We start from the raw sequence: 27,285 nt of genomic DNA, 5'->3' as shown, positions 1-27,285 counted from the left end.
CCAAGACAATAAACTGTCTTTCTACCCATAGAGTGATCTAGTTTGGAGGGGTTTCAATGCATCTCACTTATAGGCGTATGCAAATTGCAATTAGTCTTTACATTTGAAAAGCATAGCTACTCAAATAAAATATTTTAATTCAATCTTTACAAAGTCATATATATAACATAGACTTAAAATTACCTAATCCCTAGGAATTCTGATTGACAGCAATGTTTAACCCATTTCTCTCATGACTATACTACCCACGATTCTGGAGCCATTTAAACAAATATCTTTATGAAATATCAAAATATTGGTAAATATGCATGCTGTGGCCAATAATACTGCTGTATTAGTAGGACTGAGTTTCAGAGTGATTACCTGTGTGTGAGCCTCCTGTGACTGATGCAGAGTGCGGTCTGAGCATCTTGAGCAATGCAGACTTTGTGGCGGCTGCATTTGATCTTTAAGCATGGGTCCTTAGCTGGATCTAAAGCTAGAGAGAAGAGAGGAAAACAGAGCAAGACAGAAGGCCAGAGAGCAAGAGCAAGATGCAAGCAAGAGGGTGAGAAGGAGAGAGAGAGAGAGAGAGAGAGAGAGAGAGAGAGAGAGAGAGAGAGAGAGAGAGAATTTAAATGTTTCTGCATATGGAGGTACTAGGTATTGAATCTCACCAGACATCATTAATTAGATTACGAAATTTTAATTTCTTCTTGTATTTTTTTTCAATTTTGACAATTTTCTGCATTTAAAGAATGTATGTTGTTCATATTCACACCCATCACTTTCTCCTGTCCTACACTTGTTTTAGCGTAATCACGGAATTTTACTGTATTCATCTACAAGCTTTCCTGATGTTTTTATTCTCCTGAGAGAGATGTCTACCATGGTTCACAAAAGTTAATAGATTTCAGAAGATTTTTATCTATTAGCCAAAGGATGTTGTATCTGACAGAGATTAGTCTCTGGACCTGAAACATTCCAACTCTCCACATCATCCTAGTTTTAATCAGCTAATCCATCTATGAAGACACAGATCCTTTCCAGGAATTCTTGCTCACAAGTGAAGCACAAATGTAAAGATTAAAACCATTCTTAAGTATAGAAAAGATGGAAATAAAAGGTGGTGTCATACTACTATATTTTGTGTTGATGGAAAATGACAGCTACTAGCTTTGCTTGCCTTTCATATATGCTGGTTGCTATAGTAAAAGGATAAAGGCTAAGATGTCAGTATCACTCATACCTCATTGGATGGATACTAAAATAATGTCTGGAGTATCACTACTGTGTGAGCTGGGAGCATCATAGAGAACCTTACATCATTTATGGGTTGCTTCTGCATACCACTGAAAGCAATATTTTTAAGTTGTCTCTACATGATTTTCAACACAAATATTACATAATGTAATTACATTTATAACAAAAAATAATTGATACATTAATAAAGATATGAATTTACATATTCAAATATTATATTTAAAGATTATAATCAACAGCTTGCAATGCATTTACAGTGTGCTAGGACCACAGAAATTTTAAACTTCTGAATATCTCCTATTTATTTCCTTCTACCTAGTATTAGTCATTTGTCTCTGGATTTCATATTCATTGAATCAATAAGGTTGTGATCTTTTGAGACTAGATTATTTCATGATGTATAATATTTTAGAGATTTAAAAATAATATAGCATGAATTACTACTCAATCCTTTTATTCCACTGAACAATGTTGTATCTCATGAATATACCACAATTTATCTGTCGACTCACTAGCAGATGATCATATTAATGGCCTTAACCTTTGTCTATCTTATTTTTGCTATGTTTAGTAATTATTGCTGGTTCTGATTAGTGATAATTATCTTGTGATATGTTGTTGGGAAGGGCTGCCCTGTGGGTTTTCATAAATGATGATGACATCAAATATGCAATTTGATTGCAGATCAAAATTGAGAGAAATAAATTATGAAAGGCGGTAAGTAATAAATCATATTCCATGAATAAACTTTAAAGCCAGGTAATTAAAAAATATTTAGAATACAAAAAATTATTTGGAAGGGTCTTGAACTACCCTTCAATACAATGTCTGGATTGGTACTAAACTTTTTCATTTTAAAATGAGGCTAAATTCAAGCTGGCATAAATTGTCCAACTTAAATTTGGCTTCATGGAGATATTAAATATTTCGTTATATTTATACAATCACCTCAACCTATATCTGTTTTGATAACCAGTAAGTTCAAAGAAATATGAATGTAAAGTATCCTTAAAATACATAAACATAATAATTCCACAACATAAATTTCTGAAAATTCTAATTTTAAGATTAAAAGATGGCCAGGCGGCAGTGGTGCACGCCTTTAATCCCAGCACTCGGGAAGCAGAGCCAAGCGGATCTCTGTGAGTTTGAGGCCATCCTGGTCTCTAGAGGGAGATCTAGGACAGGCACCAAAACTACAGAGATACCCTCTCTCAAAACAAACAAACAAACAAAAAGATTAAAAAATGTTATTTAAAATGTAGTATTAAGGCATATAGACAATGAAATTTTAAATAATAGATGTATTATGCTTTATTTAAATAGTCAATAGAGAAAATGTGTATATATGCAAATATTAATTTGCTCAGACGTCATAAGCATAGATCATATAATAAGTCTATTTTTAGGGATTTTTATTTACCTCTTTAACTCTTTGGGGGCCTGCAACTAGTTCCCAAATAAATACACAGGGACTTAATCTTACTTTTGAATGCCCTGCCTTAACTTGGCTTATTTCTATCCAGCTTTTCTTAGCTTAAGTTATACCATCAATTTTGCCTCTGGGCTTTTACCTTTCTCTATTCTACATAGCTTTCTTTGTTTTTTCTTACTTTGTGGCTGGTTGTGTGACTGGGTGGCTTGCTTTCACTTACTCCTCTCCTCCTTTTCTTGTTTCTCCTCTTTATTGTCTCTGCCTGGCATCCCCACCTGTTTCTCTCTCCTGCCTATCTATTGGCCATTCTGCTCTTTATCAGGTGTTTTAGACAGGCAAAGTAACACAGCTCTACAGAGTTAAACAAATGCAAAATAAAAGAATGTAACACATCTTTGCATCATTAAACAAGTATTCAACAGCATAAACATATATTACACATCTTAAACTTAATATTCCACAACAGATATTTCCATACTGAATTCTGTTAGATTCAAACTACTTTATATTACTGTTTCTGAACTTCTTTAATAGTATTTGCTATTTTTGCTTTCAGAGTAGCCATTCACACTGAAGTGAGGCGATACCACATTGTAGTTTTGATTTATATTTTGAATATAATAAATCTATGATATCTCATTGTGAGTAAAATTTGTTTTCATTCTTTTACATTTTTGTTACAGAATTGATGCATGAATGTATTGTTCTGATGAAAGCTACCTCTCATTTCCTCCTCTAAATTCCTCCACTTTCCCCTACTGCTCTTACTTCCCAACTTCATGTACTCTTCCAGGAAAAAAAAAAAAGTAATTCACCCCACTGAATCAATGTAGCACTTTCTGTATATGCAGTGTGTATGGCTAACTATAGGAGCACGGGCAGCCTCAGGAGCCACATTCCTGAAAGAAAACGAATATCCTTTAATGGTCATTAACTGCCTATAGCCCCTCGGCTAAGGTGGGAATTCAATAGGCTTTCCCTGAGTCCATGCTGGCATTTTGGTTGGATTGCTCTTACATAGGTCTTGTGTTAGCACCATATTAATTTCCAAATATAATCCAATGAATCTGAAAGAAAGAGGGGAGAGCTATAAGGGAGGTTTCTGAGGGAGGAAAGAGAAGGAAGGAATTTTGTGATTAAAATACAGTCTCAAAAACAAAAATAAATGTATGGTCCTTTTTATCTTACTTGGATTAAAGTATCTTCCAGTTTTGTTTGCCTTGTGCAGTCTATACTGGGGCATTTTAAAAAGTCCTGTGGCATCTGAAACTTTGTATTTGGTTGAGTGAAATGAAAGGGCTAGTGTGCAGTTAGTTAAATTACTTGATTAACTTGAATACATCACTGGGTATGATCCTCAGCACAAGTAATATGGAAATGGAGAGTGAGGGAGAGAAGGTGAGAAAGAGTAAGTGCATACTCAAATATTGTAATGAAGAAGTGAATTATGAGAAAATAAACACACAAGGTAAATTATGAGAAATGTTTACATTCAATTATACACATACAAAACATCATATAACAGAATAGCACTACCTGGCAGGTGGTATAACACATACCATCAAAAATGAACAGGAAGTTACCACCTAAACCCAAGAGCTAGGGCTGCATAAAATTGGTTCCACCTCCCACTGGCTGCCACACTGTAGAGAACTGGCCCAGAACCTCACAGTTTGCAACAATCAGAGAGTGGTTTCTGCACCTCAACAAGGCCAGCTCCACAGAGCTGACCCTGTTCAATGGGGCACAGATGAGCCACCCCAGAGCTAGAGAATGAAAGATCTGGCCCTGCCCCTCACCTGCCATATTGTGGCACTGGTTAGGAAGAGAAGCCCCACACCCTTGCCGCCTGTGGCAAGCAGCAGAGCTGGCCCTGAGGTTACCAGAGTAAGCGCAAGAGAGCTGAACCCCCCCCACCCCCACCTACTAGTTGCAGCACTTGGCGGAGTGACCTGTGCACCTCACCTGGGAAATACAGTAGAGCTGGCCCTGGTGATGAAGGTGTGCTTGAACCTCCATCCAGGCATGAGAGAACTGGCCCCTCTCCTTGCTGTCTGCTGCATAAGGTGAACTAGCCCCTGGAAATGCTGGAGAGCTCACCCTGGAGGTTAGGATGGGGAAGAGCTGGCGGGCTGACCAATACAGCAACCATCCAGGAACAGAAGAACCAGGGCTGTGAGTTGGCCATCCCAACATGCACATCATCTATGATCTGCTGGAGCACATGAAGGGGTCGGTCCTTCAGACCCAAAGCTTCAGGATCTCCATGACCCAGAACAACAACAGTATATCCAAGAGGAGTCCCAGTGAGTAACCAGTATCCATAATATAGTAGAAACTAAAGGCCTCAAACCAGACCAATGACTCATTACAATGGACACTTGCAAGTAAAGATGTATGGACTAAAGGGTATGTTGTATGACTCACTGTGTCACACTACAACTTCCATGACAAGATTTTTTTCTTTTCTTTTTTTTAACCTTTCTTTTAAATTTTAATTTGTTTTCTCTTGTGTGGGAGGTTGCAAGGGCAGGGGGCAAATACAAATAGATTGGGAGGTGAGTGGGATCAAGACATATGATGTGAAATCCACAAAGAGTTAATAAAAAGTTAAATTAGACAAAAAGGAAGAATTAAAGGAATAGACAACATTTAACATAAGAATAACTAATGTCTGTAAGGGTGATTTTGAGCCATCTGAAGTTTTTAGAGACAACCTAAAAACCATAAGGCTCTACTCATGTTAATATCGATGCTTAGGAGTTTATTCTGGAAGTTACAACATTAATAGAACTAAATCATTTGCTGATACTCACAGACTAGAATTGGTCAGTTCCATAGGAGGCTGAACTATTTTACAATTTACCTCAGTGAATCCCTGTCATCTCCTTCTTTTACAACATAATGCTGGCTGTCGACTTGGTATCCTATTTGATAGCTTCCTCTCAAGCATCCAGTTAAATTTCTGCTAGGATGATTTTAGCTAGCTCATTTCATCACTGTAATCTTGAATAATCACTTTCATGTATGTGATTTGTTTTGAGGACTTAACGCTTCCTATTACTTTGCTTCAGTTCACAAAGCACAGTCTGTATTGCCAACAAATTCAACTTAGCCTTTAAACTTCATTGCAGGTGTGATGTAGATTTCTCCCTATTCTTTTACCAGCATCGCTTATTTTTCAATCCAGAATCTCCTATCTCTTCTCAAATTTGGTAAACGGGATAATTAGGCCTAATGCACCTGTTAAATGCAAAACTGTCTGAGTGAGGAAGGATGTGAGACCATGGAAGCAGAATGTAAATGAAAGCAAATAGGTTAACAAGAAAAGATCCAGTCTGTAAGGGAATATATCAAAGCAATAGAAGAATGAGAAGCCCGGCCCTGGCACTAGGTCAAAAGCTGAATGTGAGCTGGTTTTGTTTGGGGTTCTCTTTTTGACCCGAGGACAGAATGCAGATCCACACACCTAGCCAAACCTGACCTCCTATCACCAAACTACACCAGCAGCCATTACTATAATGTATAGCTGAGTACTGAATTCTTAGTGCGTCAAAAGTGTCATAGTATACATATATGGTATAATTGGTCTTAAGAAAAAGAAACAATATCACCATTGAGACACAAAACTGGAGGATTAAACCAAGAGGAGTAGGGAAAAGGGAGGGAACACATTGAGGAACAGCTAACACTGAAGGTCATTTGAAGGGTGGTATGGAAACCCATTATTGCAGAAGCATGTTATAATACATGCATATATGAAAGAAATCTAAATGGAATCACCAAACAACACAAAAGAGAAAATCTTGACTAGACCTTTTCCATTACTGAGTGAAAGTTACATTACCAGCAGTGGGTTGAGTTATTGAGTCATTGGCCAAATGGAAGCCCTAAATATCTCAAGTTATTGCTGAGGATATCGGTTGCTCTCCACAAACTGATGGCAAGATCCTATTGCTGAAGAAAACACTTAGGTATCCTGTTGGACATGAAGAAAAAACTCTGGTCCCTAACAAGAGCCTTGACTCTTAGTGTTCTCGACTCTAGTGTTCATGGTACTGGAAGGTACTCTGTATGCTACCAAAGGAGAAAGGCAAACACCAACCCAGGTACAAACTCTTCAATTTGCCATTCTAATCTGTCTGCATAATATGCTGATGAAATAGTAGCACACAATTTATGGGAGTAAACAACTACTATCTCATTGGATTTAAGGCCCGTACCAAGAGATAGAATCCATGCCTGATACTGTACAAGTATTGGAGACCAGATAGGCCACTGATCTGAAGGAAAATAAAATATTTTTCTACCAAAGGAACAGAGCAATAAAACAACTCCTAATGAAATTCTTCTATACCTATAGATCAGTGTCTTGCTCAGCCAGCATCAGAGAAACTTCTTCCAGCAAGAGATGGGAACAAATACAGACCCAGGACTGGACAATGTGCAGAGAGTGAAAGAAGTAGGCCAGGCAGTGGTGACACACACCTTTAATCCCAGCATTCAGGAGGCAGAGGCAGTCAACTCCAGCCTGGTCTATAAAGTGAGTTCCCGAACAGCCAGGTTTATTCAGAAAAACCTTGTCTTGAAAACAACAAAAAGGAAAAAAAACTCACTGAATTATATAGGAGAGGATACAGGATGATTATCAAGGAGAGAATGGAAGACACCAAGAAAATAGTGCCTCTCATATACAAGAAGACTGATGCACATATGAACTGAGACTTTGCACCATGTACAGGGCCTGAAGACATTCAAGCCAGATGGGGTCCCAGGAAGTGGATATGAGCATCCATTCCTAACCCAGAAGCTACCTCCAATTGATCACCACGTCAAAGAACAAACTAGTTTTCTCTAAGGGAGTCTCCTTGCACATACAAAACATGTTTAAGGGCTGGCCCCTTGTCAGCAGTAGAGAGTTAACACACAACAAAATCGATGGTATTTTATGAGCTTTGTTTGTCCTATAATACTTTGAGAATTTTTTTCTACATAATTTTTTATTATTATTATATTTGTGTTTTAATTTTACACATCAGCCATGGGTTCCCCTGTCCTCCCCGCTCCTGCACCCCATTCCCTCCCCTTCATTCCCATCTCCTCCAGGGCCAAGACTTCCCTGGGGATTCATTTAAACCTGGTGGATTCAGTACAGGCAGGTCCAGTCCCCTCCTTCCAGGCTTAACAAAGTGTCCCTGTGTAAGCCCAAGGTTCCAAATAGCCAGCTCATGCACTAAGGACAGGTCCCGGTCCCACAGCCTGGATGCTTCCCAAGCAGTTCAAGCTATTCAATTGTCTCACTTATCCAGAGGGCTTGATCCAGCTGGGGGCTCCACAGCCTTTGGTTCACAATTCATGTGCTTCCATTCATTTGGCTATTTGTCCCTGTGCTTTTTCCAATCTTGGTCTCAACAATTCACGCTCTTACAGTCCCTCCTCTTTCTCTACAATTAGACACCTGGAGCTCCACCTGAGGCCTGGCTGAGGATCTCTGCATCCACTTCCATTAGTTATTGGATGAGAGTTCCAGCATGACTGTTAGGGTGTTTGGCCATCTGATCACCAGACTCAGTCAGATCAGGCTTTCTCTTGACCATTGCCAGCAGTCTACAGAGGATTTATCATTGTGGATTTCTGGGGACCTCTCCAGCACTCTGCCTATTTCTGTTCTCATGTGGTTTTCATTTATCATGGTCTGTTATTCCTTGTTCTAACTTTCTGTTCTTGATCCTGCTGGGATCTCCTGCTCCCCTAAGCTTTCTTTCCCTCAAACCTTGCCCTTTATTATTACCATTGTCATCCAGGTTGTTCATGTAGATTTCATCCATGTCCCTATCATTGGGTGATCCCTGTGTCTTTCCTAGAGTCCTGTTTTCTAGGTAGCCTCCCTGGAGTTGTGTAGCAGTCTAGTCATCTTTGTTTTACATCTAGTATCCTCCTATGAGTGAGTACATACCATGTTTGTCCTTCTGAGTCTGGGTTACCTCACTCAGGATGATTTTTTTTCTAGATCCATCCATTTGCCTTCAAACCTCATGATGTCATTGTTTTTCTCTGCTGAGTAGAACTCCATTGTGTATATGTACCATATTTTCTTTATCCATTCTTCAGTTGAAGGTCACCTAGGTTGTTTCCAGGTTCTGGCTATTACAAAGAATACTGATATGAACATATCTGAGCAAATTCCCTTGTGGTAAGATTGAGCATTCCTTGGATAGATGCTCAAGAGTGCTACAGCTGGGTCTTGGGGGAGATGGATTCCCAATTTTCTAAGGAAGCGCCATTTTGATTTCAAAAGTGGCTGTACAAACTTGCATTCCCACCAGCAGTGGAGGAGAGTTCCCCTTGCTCCACATCCTCTCCAGCATAAGCTGTCTTCTGTGTTTTTGGTCTTAGCCACTCTGACAGGTGTAAGGTGGTATTTCAGAGTAGTTTTAATTTGCATTTCCTGGATAATTAGGGATGTTGAACAATTCCTTAAATGTCTTTCAGCCATTTGAACTTCCTCTGTGGAGAATTCTCTGTTTAGTTCTATGGCCCATTTCTTAATTGGACTGTCAGGCATTTTGATGTCTATTTTCTTGAGTTCTTTATATATTCTGGATATCAGCCCTCTGTCAGATGTGGGGTTGGTGAAGACCTTTTCCCATTCTGTAGGCTGTCGCTTTGTCTTGTTGACCATGTCCTTTGCTCTACAAAAGCTTCTCAGTTTCAACAGGTCCCATTGATTGATTGTTTCTCTCAGTGTCTGTGATACTGGTGTTATATTTAGAAAGTGATCTCCAGTGCCAATGCGTTTATATGGTGTATTACATTGACAGACTTTGTTATGTTGAACCACCCTTATAACCCTGGGATGAAGCCTACTTGATCATGGTGGATAATTGTTTTGATGTGTTCTTGGAGTCTGTTTGTTAGATTTGTATGATTAGATTTTGTAATGATAAAAAAGAACCAACTCTTTGTTTCATTAATCCTTTGTATTGTTCTCTTTATTTCTATTTTATTGATTTCAGCTCTTAATTTTATAATTTCCTGGCGTCTGTTCCTCCTGGGAGACTTTGCTTCTTCCTGTTCAAGGGCTTTCAGGTGTGCTGTCAAGTCACTAGCATGAGATTTTTCCAGCTTCTTTTATGTGGGCATTTAGTGTTATGAATATCCCTCTTAGCACTGCTTTCATAGTGTCCCATATGTTTGGGTATGTGGTGTATTCATTTTCATTTATCTCTAGGAAGTCTTTAATTTCTTTCTTTATTTCTTCCTTAACCCATTGGTGATTCAGTTGAGCATTATACAGTTTCCATGAGATTGTAGGATTTCTGTAGTTTTTTCTGTTGTTGAAATCTAACTTTAAACCATGGTGGTCTGATAGAACACAGGATGTTATTCCAATCATTTTGTATCTGTTGAGATTTGCTTTGTGGCCAAGCATGTGGTTGATTTTAGAGAAGGTTCCATGTGGTGATGAGAAGAAGATATATTCTTTTTTGTTTGGGTGGAATGTTCTGTAGATATCGATAAAGTCCATTTGAGCCTTAACATCAGTTAAGACCATTATGTCTCTGTTAAGTTTCAATTTGGCCAATCTGTCCAGAGGTGAAAGTGGGGTGTTGAAGTCTTCCAGTATTAATGTGTAGGGTTTTATATGTAATTTAAGCTTTAGTAATGTTTCTTTTACATATGTGGGTACCCTTGTGTTTGGGGCATAAATGTTCAGAATTGAGACTTCATCTTGGTTGATCTTTCCTGTGATGAGTATGTAATGCCCTTCATCATCTCTTTTGATTGATTTTAGTTTGAAGTCTATTTTGCTGGATATTAGGATGGCTATACCAGCTTTCTTCTTAAGGCCATTTGACTGGAAAGTCTTTTCCCAGCCTTTTATTCTTAGGAGGTGTCTGTCTTTGAATTTGAGGTGTGTTCCTTGTATGCAGCAGAAGGATGGGTCCTGTTTTCATATCCATTCTGTTAGTCTGTGTCTTTTTATAGGTGAATTAAGTCCATTGATATTAAGAGATATTAATGACCAGTGATTGTTCATTCCTGTTATTATTTTTATTTTTTAGTGGTAGTGTGTGTGTACTTCTCTTCTTTGGGGTTTACTGCTGTGGTATTATCTATTGCCTGTGTTTTCATGGGTGTATCTGCCTTCCTTAGGTTGGAATTTTCCTTCTAGTGCTTTCTGTAGGGCTGGGTTTGTGGATAAGTATAGTCCCTGTGGTCTCCTTATCTTGTCCAGATGGAAGCTCCTCTTGTCCAGATGGGAGTTCCAGGACAGGATGGAAGCTCTGGTCCAGATGGGAGTTCAGAGGCAGATGGTAGCTGGGGGCTCTCTGGTCCAGGTGGAGTTCTGGGGCAGGATGGAATGCTGGACGCTGGTCTCTAAGTCTCTGGAAGTTGCCAGGGTCTCCAGCAGATGGGTGTGGGGGCAAGGCATTGAGGTTGTAGTGTTCACCATAGGGTCTCTCTGGTCTAGATGGGAGTTCCAGGGCAGATGGGAGCTGGGGGCTGGTCTCTGAGTCTCAGGAAGTGGCTGGGGTCTCGGGCAAATGGGTGTGGGGGCAAGTTGTGGAGACTGCAGGGTCTGCCTGCAGTCTTGGAAAAGGGGAGCCTTCTGGCAGTGCCCACCATATGGCTGGAAACTTGGGCCAAGTTGGGCATGTCCTCCTGGGATGGCTGGTGCCCAGGGGTGGGACCCAGGGGCAGTTTCCTCTCTGATTATAACCCCAGGCACTCACCTCTGGTCCAGATGGGAATTCTGGCCAAAACACATTACTTTTTAACCACATCCTTTCAATCTCTTACCCCAAAGAGTCATGGCTAGTTCATAAGGCAAAATACATTAAGTCTAACATAAATATCTCCAAAGTACTTAACAATTTCATGTTGTACATTTTATTCTCATTTTCATGCTTGTATGCCAATGATGAACTTTGTTTAGAAAATAGTGACCCAGAATTAAATAAAATGTTACAAATTGGAAGAATTTACCCATTTTAAATGGTGAAATGGTCAACTTAGATTTTTTTTTTTGCTAGAAAGAAACATTGTAAAGGAAAAAATTTTAATACTCTTAGTGACTTTGGAGTCCCTTGTAACAATAAGATTCTTTAATAAAACTTCAATTCTTCCACACAGTAGCAATGAAGGAGTGCTAGATGGTCTAGTGTTGTCATATATAAGCACTATAGATGTATTATCTGAAGTATGAGTCAAATAAAGAAAACCTATTGACAATGGGAAAATCATGCTTTAAAGAATATACTATCATTGAATTTTACTTTGCAGGAATGATGTTATTTTATATATAATGTTTTCTTTGATAAGTTATCAAAAGTGAATTCCTTTTTCCCTGTAGTGGAGATTTTTACAAATATAATCATAGCACTAATGGGAAATATGGCACCTATTTTACTAAATGAAAATGACTGGGAGAGAGAGAATGCTCTTAAATAGTTAAGGAAATCACTATAGATGAAAATATTAAACAAGATTTAAGCAATAGGCAATTTATCAGTTTTCAAGTGTAAGCCATGTGAAATATTAGGATGAAAGTGTAGTTATAAATTTTCCTGTGTCCTGCCTAGTCCCACAGCCACTCAGAACCAAGTAAACATGCATAGGGTTATATTACTTACTGACTATAAGATCTAATGGCTCAAGCTTCTTGCTAGCTTTTATAACTTAACCCATTTCTTTTAATCTATAAGTTGCAATGTGGCTTTGGCTTACTGATATTTTCACAATGAGAAACATCTGTTCCTGGCAGTACTAATTTACTTCAGAGAGGAGGATGGGCAATGAAGATACTCCATATGGAATTTATCTTCTTCTTGGCAAAAATAGCCATTTGGGCAAAAGGCTGCTCTCGCATGGACTGCTGATATTATGCTGTATAAACTGGACATGCAGGACCCATTTAAAAATGACCACTGAATTTGCCAAAATGGGGCAAAATGGTTCTTCAGATTCCTACTTCACATAGGAAACTGCCAAATATTCTACAGAACACAGGGAAAAGTTTTTTCAACCCTTGTCTTTTGTTTTCTATCATTGTTTCTGAGAATATTTCCGGTGTGTGTGTGTGTGTGTGTGTGTGTGTGTGTGTGTGTGTGTGTGTGTATGCGTGTGTGTGTGTGTGTGCGTGCGTGCACTTGTGTATGTACTTCTTGTGATTTTTTTCTTTCTTTCTTATTTTAGGGTATTGTTCCATTCTAATTTTTCCTGTTTGTTTTCAAAGGGGGGCATGAAGTTGGATATTTGGGGAGGATCTGGGAGGAGATGAGGGAGGGAAAACTTTGATGAAAACATGCTGGACGAAAAAAAATGTATGTTTAATAATAAAAGAAAAAGACAAAAGCCAACACTTTAAAAGTGATGTCTTAGTACTGAGAACTCAGTGGATTGAAGTGTTTGCTGGAGTTCTTGCACTTCACAGACTAACTTATACTCCTTTTCAGTATTCTTCTATGGGAAATTAGGGACTTAGATTATTATATTCTAATGTAGTACTCTTCTGTTTTCTGATGATTCTCTAAAGTAGAACTTTTATGCATCAAGCCTTCTGGTAAATCTGATGTTTCATATCTCCTACTAAAGCAAGTATCGATGGGGAACATCCCTATTCTGTCTGTATCCTCATTGCTAGGTATTCAGGACATTTGTTCTGTGGTAGATTTTATTCTTCATGGTCATTTTTCTGGACTGACACTGCTCATCACGTCCTGTCATGGTGACAGGATCATTTCTCTTATACATGCTTGGTTCTTGATAACTCACCATTCCATTTACCCTCTATTCTATCACAGCATGTCTATGGCCCAGGAGTGCTTGGATTGTTTTTACCATTCTAGTCTGATGGATTCCATTCTATAGAGATGCATTTGTGTGTAATTTCTATGCTTTTCACTAGAATTCGCAAGGACATGGTGCATCAGAAGATCCTTCTTCCAGACAGTGTCTGTCCTTCTGCCTTTGCCATGCAGCATATTTTCTAACTTCTCAGATATTAGAGGTACAGTCAAGATCAAGAAAACTTTTGCTCCCTTTCATGACTCAGGAGAACACTGTTATTTAAACAACCGGTCAACCCTTAATATAACCCCTGTAAGAGCTATAAACTGGCTGCCTAGGGGTTAGTTACAACCAAAAGACACGGCACTATGAAAATCTACAATGCCAATAACTATTATTTTGAAGATTCATTTTTTCAGATTGTAAGATGATTAGATTTGTATGATTAGATTTTGTAATGTTAAAATAGAAAACTAACTTTTAACAAATATGCTTACACAAAACATATCTAGCTTATTGATGCTGTTTTTGTCTACAGATTTTCCCTTAGTGAGAGAGATAGGGTTCTTATTAATTGTTCGTATTGACTTTAGATAGTATCTAATGACTATTGTGTATGAGACCATGAAAATATAGAAGTAATAACTGCTTTGTGATTTCAGTTCATGAAGCACTTTTCACCAGGCTGGGGAGATGTCTCAGTGAAGTAGATCAGAGTACTTGCTGAACAAGGATAAAGAGTTGAGTTTGGATCAACAGCACTCACATAAAAAGCCAGGCATTGCTATCCTTGCTAGTAACTCAGCATTGGGAGGTAGAGACACTCAGACCTGACATGCTCAAGCTCATTTGACAGTCATTGCAGCCAAAATGACAGAAAACTTCAAGTTCAATGGGGGACCTAATTTTATAAAATAAGGCAGAGAGGACAGAAGAAGATACCAAATACTCTCCTCTAGCCTCTGTAAGCTTATATACAGGGGGATATGCATTCATACTCAAGTGCATAAGCTGTAGAAACACATACACACACACACACATCATTTCTACACAAACACATAAAAAAGATCACTGAATGAAATCAATTTTTTTTTGTAAACATACATTAAAAGAGAAAAAAAAGGGAGATTTCAGTGTTTATTAAATTTGGGTTAATGCAAACTCCTCAGGCTGTGGAAGTTGAAATGCATTCAGAAAAGATAAATTTTAACAATGGAGCTATATTTATTTTTGAGACTTAGCAGTACCAACAGAAATTAGAATTCCAATAGCATGGCTATTTCTTACCTAAAAATAGTGTTGGAATGACCCAATTTAAAGGTTAAAAAATAAATATTTTTAAATGCCCTGGCATTTTAAGTTTGATAGATCATAAACAACTTCAAGAAGATTACTATTTGAAGATAGTTCTTTATCTGTAATTTCTGGATTATTTAATCTTATCATAAATATATATACAATAATCACAATTTTTAATCTCTGGAAGATTAAGTGGTATTAGGATATCAATATTTCTTGTTAGCAGCACTTAGAAGAATGTTAATAAATGTAACAGTTGCAGAAACCAAGAAAACTGCAACACAGAAAGTGTACATTATGGAGTTTGAATATATTTATTTTTTTATTTTGAGAATGTATAATGATATTATTTAACTTTAGCTCTTTTCTTTATTTTTATTCATTTTTAATACATTCCTAAAATGTATTTTGTCATATTTACTGCACTTTCCCAAACTATCCCCAGAAAGACCACTTAATAAAAAATTAATGTATCAAGAAATAAAGTATTTTTTAACAATAGGAAAGCATGCTTAACTACATTTAATTTCTCAAATATTTGCTTAAACATATAAAACATATAAGTACATAACTAAAAGATATATATAAAATATCAAAATAGAACTTCTGGTATTCAAAAGAAATTTAAGATTCAGTTAATATATCAATAGGCAACACTGGTCTTCAATGAATGCAGTAAAGAGTTGTGGAAAAATTATTAAAAATACATTCAGTGCCTAAACACACGTGAAACTTAAAACAATAAAAGACAAAAGACTTGTGCTGATCGTAACCAAGTACTGGGTGTAGACCTGACAGGGAATGGCAATTTTATCCGTCCTGGACAATGGAAAAAAATTAAATAAGAATTGTAGATGGAGGGAAATTACCCCTTTTAGAGTAGTGGAGATGGAAATTTGTAACAGGAAATACACATCCCAAAGCAAATTTTCTTCTATGTCCATTTGTGAAAAGAAAAAAAGGCAAGAGAACACAGAAAGAAGGATGCATGGGGTTGATAACTTTATTAGCTATGTCTGTTAAAAGAACAATGGGAATGATGACAATAATCTCTTAATGTGGAATTCATGGTAAAGTTAAGTATAACACATGGTAAATAGTGAAGAAAGGGATGTAGATTAAATCTGTTCTGAGACCCTACATTTTACTCTAAAGGAGATCAAGGAGCCACTTATGATAGGATTATTGTACATATAAACATTTAGTCACTGAAAGGAGATTTATTACATATAAATATATATAAGGGAGTAGTTTATATATAATTAATCTACAGACCAAAGAGACAATGAAAATCAAAGAAAAAAAGTGAAAAATGGAAACCGCCCATGTCAAAACTAAGAGCTCATTTCAGTAAAATTCTGTACTATGAATTAAAAGGAAGGGAGGATTTCCAGGGAACTTATAAACCTTGCCAGATGTTTTAAAGTCAGGCAGTGCGAGTGAACATCATCAAAAAGAGAGCCAATGCCTGATACTTATTTAGGTTTTTGACAACCCATTTTCTAATATTAAATGCAATTAAATGTAGCCACAATTCTTTGGAGTGACTTTTAATTTCAAACACTGAACCTTCTCCACTCCCATCTCTATTCACTTCAACTTCCTCATTACAAATATTGAGCATAGAAATCTACTGTGGGAAACAGATGAAGTCCTGAGCCAATGTGTATTGTGAATATGAGCACCGTCATGTCAAGGACTACAGTGCCAACGACCCACAGGAATGGCAAGACCTTCCCCTGGTCCTGGGGAATAGCAAGGCTGTCTCCTTGATTAAGTATGGATATTGACTATGTGTGCAAAGTATCAACCACAGTTTCCTTCTCCTGGGTTGGATGATTGCAGCCTGCAACTGCTTCCCTGAAGAGAATCCACACAGAGATTCACAAATGTGTTTCCTCCTTCAGCTGTATAAAACAAATGTACAGAGTTCCTGTGGTGCTAGTGCATCTCTGTCAGAGTGCATAGTCCACCCAAAACCAGCTTTTCTCTATGTTATTTCCTGACACTTATTCCCTGTGGTCCCAGTCAGGTTCATTCCAAAGCCATGCTGGTTGTGGAAGTCAATACCATTAGCCAATTCAGGTGTAATTCTGCATTATTTGACAAGAAATAAAACTCAATATTGCTTCAATAATGTTTGTGGGATGTTCTGAATCTTCCAGCTACAATAATGTCCTGCCTTATAAGTGTGAAAGATACATAACTGGTTACTGGAATATCTGCTACTAAAACTCCATATGCTATTATAATCCAGAATTTCATTCTACTATTATTCTACTTGAGATGACGATTAGTATAAATTGTATTTAATTCTCTGTTATTATTTATCTTAATGTTTCATATAAATTCCAAAACTTTTAATGTCATCAATACTAATGAAATTTCTTTTGTAAAGTAGATTTTTACCACCAATCTGATTATGAGTAGAAATCTGCAGTTTTCATTGGTCTGCATAATTCTCTATTATTCAATAAAACAAATAATGACAAATTTTCATCATAAGTATATATATTTATTTCCATTGATAAAACTGAATGTATTATTGGTTTGTTACCACTAAAATACTGCTTTGAACAGAAACACGATGAAGATCTCCACACATACACCATGGAAAATAGGAAGATTAAAAACAGGAGTAGCTATATATCAGGGCAGTAATAGAAAGTATGTTTATCTTGATGCAAGTATGTTTAATACATATATCAACATATAATAAAATTTATAAAATTATATATTCAAAATAATTGCATTTTATTTTGCATAAATTTTATCTAAGTGAGAAGTGAAGCTCTTTTGTTTCCAGGTATTTTGAAAATCTTTTTATAGTTTGTGAATATTAATATATTTCACCCAATGAATATCTGAGAGAAGCAGAAAACTCAGTCAAATATATAACAGCAAAGTTGCACTATGAGGTCTCCCAGCACTAGCTGGTGAGTAAGCACCCATCATTGTCCCCAGCCTACTCCCTTCTAATCTCGCATACTACAGTCACCAAAGCTGTTCTTTCTGTTATCCTGACAACCTCATAAGTTACTTCCCACCCACAGCCATCTTATACCATGTATTAACCATCTATTATAACCATTCTTTCTCCAGTCCTTCCTATCATGGCTTCCCCCGTGTGGTCCATTTGGTTTTATTTGTGTAAGTCTCTTATCTTCTACCCTGTTTCCTCATTGGTTCCTCCTTAAGTCCCACCCTACATGGCATAATTGTTCCAGCAGTATCTTCAGACACCTTATTCCTTATGCAACCCCTCCCCCACACTATACTTTGTCCCCTCAGCATTAGTTTATATCTCTGATTCTTCCCAAAGCCAACAAGCCTGCACTAATTGCCTAGAATCCATCACAGAAACACAAGCAATAGGATAAGCCAAGACAGTGCTCTTCCCCCACAAATATCTAGCATCATAGTAAAATTCTCTAAGAAGAATAACTGACATGAAATTGAAGAGATGCAACTCAACAGAACAACTATAAAACTGTTCAACAAATTCAGAACATTCAAATAGGATCCACATAAACACATAAACATACAGAGAGAGAAGGAATAAACTAAACAAAATAGAAGAAAACACAAAAATCTGAATGAAATAACTAGAACAACTCAGAGTAGGAAAATATAATTAACTGCAGAAAAAGACATACTAAAGATAACTCAACTTGATGTGAAGCAGGGAATGAAGGTCAATGAGACTAACAAATGTCAATGGAAATTCTCACAAGCATAATAAGTCTCATGGCAGACATACTTTCAGGGAAGAAAGCATAGAGGAACTAGATCACTAAATCAAAGACAAAGTAAATGTTATAAAAAACAAACAAACAAACAAACAAACCCAAAAACTGAGCTGGCAGTTGTGGTGCATGCCTTTAATCCCAGAATAGTTCTGATTTTGAGGCCAACCTGGTCTACAGAGTAAGTTCCAGGACAGGGAGCGCTACACAGAGAAACTTAGTCTTTGAAAAAAACAAAAATCATCAACAACAACAAAAAGCAACAAACAAAAAGATAAGAGCTAAATAATGACAAAAGCAATCACCATAGCAACATGGATAGAAGACTATTATAAAGTGTCACCATAGATAAAAGCTCATAGGCAATTTCTAGCTGTTAAGAGAGGATGAATCTGTCTTCTCCCGGGATAAGTATCTTGACCTGTTATCTAATACTACATGGTCAGCCTTAAACACATACAGATGAGTGGGCTGTGTGTCGAATAATAATTATAGAAGTCAAGGATATAAGGGGAAGTTCAAGGGTACAGGAGGAGGTGGAGGCGAGGGAGGGATGTAAATGATGTAAACATATTATTAATTTCTGAAATTCTTAGAAAAAATAATTAATTTAAAAAATTCTTCAGGATTTTCACAACTTTTTGTATTTGAGCCACAAAGAGTATTGTACCCAGTAATACTCATTTGACTGCTTCAAGATTTAATATGCAGGAACTATGTGGCACTGTAGGCATGTGATGCATTGGCATACATGCAGGTAAAACACCCACACAAATAAGAATAAATATAAATGATATTTTTAAAAAAATGTTCTGTCTAGTTCCTAGAGATTATTCTGGAACCTTTACAGTTATTGCTCAAGAACTCCATATGCACTGTGACTGTGGTTGAGTCTATAGAGACCCTTATAGGAACATTTGTCTTGGCTAAATGGGGTTTCATTACGTCATGTAAACAAAGACTTTTTCTCGTAAGGTTTATCTGTCTGATGCTGTTTTTCAAGAGTTTAAATCATAGCTTGAAGCTCAATACAGCATCATTATGTAAAAGGAACATTTGGTCCCCAGAAGCTCAAGTGAATCTTCTCTGGTCTAGTGAAATGAACTTAAGAAAATCCTTATACCTCACTAGGAGGACTGTGCTAGGAAACTAGAAGATCCTCTCGGATGCTTTTTAGTACTCTAATATCTAATAGGACAGGACCATTCATTATTACAACCATTTGGTAGAGAAAACACAACAGCTCAGATTCAATGCAATTGAAGATATGAATCATCATACTGGATGAAAATAGCAAATAAAATACAACTTGCTGACCGTTTCTGGCAAAGACTAATGGAGAGAAGTCAGTGGGAGAATTGCACACAAGTAGAAGCTATTTTTTCTTCATGAAACAAGTGAAGCCTTTAGCATCTGCTTTTCCCTGGTGATTATTTCTCCTTCTCTCTCTTGCTGCCTTCAACTGGAATGCAGAAGTAGTAAGTCATGTTTCATTTTGATCCTGCAAAGGCTATGGAAAAGTCAGAATTCCTTCATAGTAAGACAATGAATGGGCTGGTTTTTCACTTATTTCATAATTTGGGGGAAACAGGAATGTGACAGTGAGATTATGTGTTGAGGGAGAACATACTAGACTGGCCTATAACATTCTCTGATGGCAAACCTAGCCCGCCTTCTATGGGCTGCACCTGCTCTATGGTATAAGACCGGCTTATTTAATATCCGTCATCTTGGCTTTCTCACCCTCACAGTGGTTCTCAACCTTCCTAATGCTGCAACCCTTTAATATATGCCCTCGTGTTGTAGTGACTCTGACCATAAAATTATTTTCATTGCTACTTCATAACTGTAATTTTTCTAGTTATGAATAATAATGTATGTATTTTTAAAGATGAACGTTTGTCAAAGGGGTTGTGACCCACAGGTTGAGAACCACTGTTCTAAAAAGACACTAGTGAATGGTGGCTGCAGTTCAGACATGAGTTTGACTCCCACTGCTCTTTGTCTATGTGATTCTATGCATTGCTATCAGAAAGTATCTCTCTGGAGGTTTAAATTTTTGCTAGATTCTTTCTCCATCTATTCCTTGACCCTGGGTATTTTATCATCCATTTTGGATTCTGTAACTCTTCTAAAAAATATTCCACAATCTCTATTACATTGTTTTTATTGACCACCTTATGCCATCTATTTCCTCAGAGTGAATGATTTACTCAATGTACCAAAAACAGTTCAAGAATTCAAGAATTCAGCTGAGTATGGTTGTGTCTGAATGACTAGAGTCCCAGCATTCAGAATACTGAGGAAGGAGGAGGATCCCTCGGGTTGAGGAATTTGAAATTACAAAGCATATACATATACATATGTGTATGTGTGTGGTATGTAGTGAGAGACAGTTCAGAAATAGCATGTCAATGTTCCTTCTATGGGTTGAAATAATTTCTAGTTCTTTTCATTTTCTTCCAGGTTAGTAACAAACGTGTAAAAATGTATAAAAGGTTCAAAATTAAATAATATATGAAGTTCATACAAATTGAATACATTTTAAATTTCTTGCAATAAGTTCTATTAAATTATGCATGAAAGGCCCTGACAGTTCTTTGAAACACAGCAATTACACTTTTAATAATAAATCCTGAATATTTGGAAGCCAGAATATAAATAAAATATACAAGCAAAATGTACCAAGCTTTTTCTTTTAGGCCACAAATCAGCTCCCAAATCATGACACAGAGATTTCTTATTAGTTTTTAATGCTCAGCCTTATCTTATGCTTGTCCCACTAGCTCTTAAAACTTAACCTGTTTTTCCTTAACTACATTTTGCCTTGGGGCTTTTTACCTTTTTTCCATATATTTTTCCATATGTCTTACTTTCACTGATTCTCCGGTCTGGCTGGTGGCCCCAGGCATGTCTCTCACTCTCTCCTTCTTCTTCTCCTCTCTATCTCCCCCTTGCTGTTGTTGTTTAAGCCTAGATTTCTCCTCCTATTTATTCTTTCAGATTGCCAGCCCCACCTGTCCTATCTTTGCCTTGCTATTATCCATTCGGCTCTTTATTAGGCTCTTTATTGGGCCTTAGGCAGGGAAGGTGAAACCAGCGCAACAAATCTTTACGTCATTAAACAAATGCAGCACAAACTAATATACTCAGAGTGACAATGCTCTCTTAAACAACATAGACTATCTCATCTATACTCTTAAACCAGGCATAAGGAAAATCCTTTTGAGTTGTTGGTCTGGGAACACCAAGCAATGCATACAATAACATAGGCTGCTGCAGTTGCCCTTGACTACCTCTCAGAAACTGAACGTAAGACCCTATTGATAAAGACAGCACATGCTTTGGACACAGAACTTAGAACAATCAGTCTGGATCTGACCTCAGAGCCTTCTCTCTGGACCCCACTCATGTAGGTGAAGGAATCATGAAGTTCTCCAATGGAGAAAAGCAAACAATAGTCCTATGCAGGTATAATATCTACAAATTATAACAAAGACCAGCAAAATGTTCAATGGTGGCATTTCTATCCAGGAATGAATGAACAGCCACCTAATTGGACTTCACGCTCAATCAACAGGAGAGAATTCATGCCTGGCACTATAAACTCAGTCAAGTACCTATGGCCGTTTGGGGCATGAAACCTAAAGGAGAATTGAATCATTTTTCTGCAACTGCATTCTAAAGACTCATCTCTATATCCACAGGTAAGTGTGTCTCTCACCCCTTCCCACCAAGCTTCTTTTTGCAGTAGCCATAAGAAATGAAAGAACCAACTGACTCTAGGGTATCCATTTCCAATTAAAACATTTATACAACCTCTATACTTGGGGTTCAGGGAACATTGTAGAAGATGGGACAGAAATTGTGGTTGATTGTTTTTTGCTTTTTTGGGGGATCCACCACCCAGCTCCCAGATAAATCACACATGGAAACTTATTCTTAATTATGAATGCCTGATCTTAGCTTGGCTTGTTTCTTACTAGCTTTCCTTAACTTAATCTATCTTTTGCCTCTGGGATTTTGCAATTCTCTATTTCTTACTCCATTGCTGAGTGTGTAGCTGGGTGGCTGGCCCCTGATATCTTCCTCTTTCTCTCGCTCCTTGATCTCTTTTCCTTCCAGATTTTTCCTTCCATTTATCCTCTCTGCCTGTCAGCCTGCCTATTTCTCATTCCTGCCTCACTACTGGATGTTAAGTTCTTCATTAGACAGACCATCAGGTGTTTTAGACAGGCACAGTAACACAGCTTCACAGAGTTAAACAAATACAACATAAACAGAAGGAACACATCTTAAAACAATATTCTACAACAGAATGGTTCAAAGAGCTGGAAGCCCTGGACAACTGTTCCCAGATGCTTTCTTAAAAATAAATAAGTAAACAAGTGAATAAATAAGTTGATTAACGGATAAATAAATAAATGAATAAATAAAGTTGTTAGGTAGGATTTAGGTCTGGGAAGAATTGGAGAAAGGAGTGAAAGTGAACATAATCAAAATACATTGCATGAATTTTTTGAAGAATTAATAAAAATATATTAAAATGAAATTTGAAAAAGAAGAGTAGTGGAAAAAAATATAGATAATTTTCTTCAAAGAGACAGGATACATGCAGGTACTAAACAGAAATATCTTTGTTATTCCACTCAATTTAAACCCTTGCTTCTCTCGTTTAAATTTTTACTCTATTTTTATTTATGTGCATGCATGCATTTGGTGTGGATGCTTGCATGTGTGTGGGTTCACTGAGAAGTCAAGGATGGCATTGGATCCTCTGGAGCAGGAGATGCAGAAGATTATGAGACACCTAATATGATGTCTCAGCCCTAAAATTCTGTTTTTCTTCCTCTGCTTTCTAGTAATACGTGGCTTTGAGCTGACACAGGACAACTCTTTGACCACTGAGTGGCCCCTTTAATTAGATAACTGGGACTATTTCCACATGTTTTCTCCAGATTTAAGCTTTAAATTCCCCATCAAGTCTTCAAAACTGCCTTGATGAGAACTGATTTCTTGTGCTTATTTGGTTGGAACTAGCAGTCTTAAACAGTGAAAAAGAAAAAAGTTCAATATGTTCATGATCTCATATATAAAAGATGTCAACATTGCCACTTGATAGTTTCCCATAATGGCATTTTAACATTGATTGATAATGTGCATGCAACGCGCGCGCACACACACACACACACACACACACACACACACACACATACACTCATGCGAGTACATGCACATCAACATTGAATAAATTATTTCATTCAAGTCAAGAGAAGGAAAGACAAAGCAATATCCTTAGTTGACTAACTCCAAACAGCACAAAAAAATGTACCAACTACCTATGTAAATTACAATGTTTTTAAAAATATGTACAGTTATTTATATCAGTCTTATTGTTTAGAAATAAATATAGAGAAGATTAGCTACTGCTGAATTTGAATACACATGGAGCCTGATGTCAAGATTTCAGTATAGCTTCCACACAAGAGAAGGGAAGAGCTGTCAGAGTATTTGATCCATTTGAATTGACAGAATGCACAGAAATGTTTTCTCACAAGAAAATATTCAAATCAAACACTTAGATGTATTTACAAAGAACCATATACAGTATCTTAAATATTTTTGTTGGTTTCATTTTTGTTTCTGTTTTTGTTTGTTTGTTTGTTTTGTTTTGAGACACTGTCTCTGTAGATTAGGCTGGTATTAAACTTAATAGGTATACCAGGCTGTTCTTGAATCCTGAGTCTTCTTATCTTTGAAGGTTGGGATAAAAGGCAGGAACAACCAACCATGCCTTCCTAACAGAGCCTTAAAGGGAAGAGAAATGTTATGATTTTTCCACCAATTCAAAGTTATTCCCCAGACAGAAAAAAAAAAAAGAATGATTTGAGGTTCTTTGCTAATAAGGATATATTAAATGCAACTGAGACTTCCTGATACTAGGTGCAACACACTAAAACTACTCTTTGACAGTAGCAAAAAAATTATTACATTCTGAAATAATCTTTTTTCCCATTGTTAGACACAAAGAAAGGACTAAAACACAAATATTTCCATTAATAAAGTAGTGAAGCCAGGCAGCTATGGCGCACGCCTTTAATCCCAGCACTTGGGAGGCAGAGCCAGGCGGATCTCTGTGAGTTCAAGGCCAGCCTGGGCTACAGAGTGAGAGTAAGTGCTCTACAGGCACCAAAACTACACAGAAAAATCCAATCTTGAAAAACAAAACAAAATAAAGTAGTGGAGTTGGCTTATGATAATAGGCTGTTTTACATGTAGGATTTCCAAACATTTTTGCTATAAATTCATTTTGTGCTAAATTTTAATTACTCTTCTTATGTGAAAGCTTGTAACTTTCAGTGAAAAGTACATCTTTTTGCACTTAAGGTTTACTTTTCGGTTTTCTGACTTCTACATACAAACTGAAAATACCTTTGCAAAATGTGATATTTATAGATGAGCTGGCAAAGATCACAGAAGTCTTTGTGTGGTAGGGTTTAGGCAGCTCTTTGCATGTGGGTATCACATAAGTTTCTCCTAAAATCTCAAATCATAGAATCTCCAAACCTTTTTTTAAAATATTCATTTTATAAAATCTTAATTATTCTTGACATATTTTGAAGTGTCATTCTTCAAGGAAGTGTTCACCTACCCCCTCAGACAGAACAGATGAGATTTGCTATTACATAAGCCCATCACTCTCCACCTCTTCCTACTTCTCTTCAAAAACTGGAACATGGTTTTCTTACATAATGCTTCTCATGGAAGGCTGTTAGATTTTGTTGCATGTTTTGAGTTGTTTCCCTTTTTCTCATTAATTTTATGAGTATTCTCATGTTGATCTGAACTCCATTGATGGGTTCATGTTGTTGGGTTGCTAGAAGCTCATCATTCTTGATGTTTTTTTTCAGGGATAGTTGGCTCCTTTAATTAATAGGCAGTATGGGTTATCTTGATGTTTAAAGGATGGCCATGTGTGTATCCTCTTATTACAAAACTGCTATGCTGCATTCATTATTTTCTTTTCAATGATGTCTAAATCTTTGAAATGCATGTATCTAAAATTCAGTTTCTAGTCTATTCAGTGACAGGAAGTGTGCATACATTTATACGTGTTTTGTTGAATATTGATTGGCCTTTCTTTAAACATCAGGCGGGTCCTCTGTTTCACTTGTTTTCTGTTCTTCATTCTCATTCCCTCTCTCATGTTTACATAAGTTAATATATACTGCTTGAAAAGTTAAACCTTGGGCTCCTAATTATGGTAAAGCACATTTTGATGTGTTCTTTACAGAGAAAGACAAGGATTCAAGTACTTCAGTATGTGTTCACAGTTGCCTTGGCCATGTATTTTGCACAGCAATAGAAACCCCAACTAAGACACAGAGTATAAAAATGTAATACAAACAAGTAAGAGGTGCTATCAATCAACTTGAAGATGAAAAGGCCTATTTTCATAAGTCAGGGCAGAGTCTAAAACAAGGCAGAAAACTAGACACAAAAGCTAATGAAAAGGCCATGGATGCTGCTGCTCACTGGTGTGTTCAGCCTGCTTTCTGGTATTACATAGGACCACCAGCCTAGGGATAGCACCACCCACCACAGGCTGGGGCTTCCCCAATCAACCACAAAAAATTGTCCTAGAGCTGGATCTTATGAAAGTATTTTCTCAATTGAGAGTCCCTCCTTTCAGATAACTCTAGCTTGTGTCAAGTGGACATAAAACTAGGCACAACACTGTGTTTGAAACCTTTGTCTTTCAGATCTTGTTCACCACATTGTCTCTTTGGCATCACTACTTAAACTATACAGGTTCTCCTCCTTCTGTCTGTTACATTTGATTGATTGATTGATTGATTGATTGATTAATTGATTGATTTCTAACCACTGGCTATGCACTTATGCTTTATATCACATAGTGGTATTCTATTTTTCAGGTCCACAGTATAAAATTTACATGTGTCATCATATACTCCTATTGTCATCATTATGTATCAGGAAGATTGGAAAATGCAATATTTAAAATGAGTTGTTTGCACCCAGTAAATACTTGATGTTTATGTATTGCAGAATACAGGATTCAAACATTATGTGTAACAACACCCATTTGCTACAAGAAAACTATTGGTCACAGACTTTTTTTTCAGTAAAATAATCCATATTTCACAAACTGAGTCAATTATATGTATTTATTTTTACTACTAAAAGTAAATATGCTCGCTATTTTTCTAAAACAGCACCATGATATTGGCAATTATCCATCACTCACAGGCCATTATCCACATAAAACTCATTATTATTTTCTAATGTTTTAATTAAATTTTCAGTCACATTAAATCAATCTCTTTGCTTCTAGAGCCTGATGTTACAAACATATTTTATTAATTTTGTCCAGATTTAAAATGTTTTTTTTTTCTTGTTGGTGGTTGTATGAGGGTTTTGAAGAATATATCCTATTCCTGGGCCACCACTAACCCTTTCTCACACACAGACACTGCAAGAGGAAAATAACTTTTCCTTCTGCAGTAAGTTTCCTTTCCACATTCCCAGTGATATACCAGGTAGTTCAATAAATGTTCATGGCCTGAGAGTGACATCACTTCAGCCTTCCGATCTTAAGATTTTTATATTCTTTAGATATTTTCTCATAGTAAGAGAAGAATTGCACACGTAGATTCCAGTAATTTGAGTTAAAGCACCTACTTATAAGACAGTATTTTAGAGAAAATTTGAACTTCCAAAGATTTCAAATGTTTTAAAGACAGCTTT

At 36.9% G+C, this 27,285-nt stretch overlaps 1 protein-coding gene across 5 annotated transcripts in view; it reads right to left on the bottom strand.

Annotated features, from left to right (window-relative positions):
• The window catches only part of Spock3 (SPARC (osteonectin), cwcv and kazal like domains proteoglycan 3), a 362,205-nt gene that overhangs the window by 180,584 nt on the left and 154,336 nt on the right, over positions 1-27,285 (bottom strand). For all 5 annotated transcript variants that reach the window (XM_036166383.1, XM_036166382.1, XM_036166384.1 and 2 more), the window contains one exon: positions 364-478. In XM_036166383.1, coding sequence (XP_036022276.1) covers positions 364-478 — 115 coding nt within the window. The remainder of the gene's footprint in view (positions 1-363; positions 479-27,285) is intronic.

This window comes from Onychomys torridus, chromosome 17 (genome assembly GCF_903995425.1).
Source record: "Onychomys torridus chromosome 17, mOncTor1.1, whole genome shotgun sequence".
In the NCBI taxonomy this organism is placed as follows: domain Eukaryota; kingdom Metazoa; phylum Chordata; class Mammalia; order Rodentia; family Cricetidae; genus Onychomys; species Onychomys torridus.
This window is presented reverse-complemented; position numbering and strand designations above follow the sequence as displayed.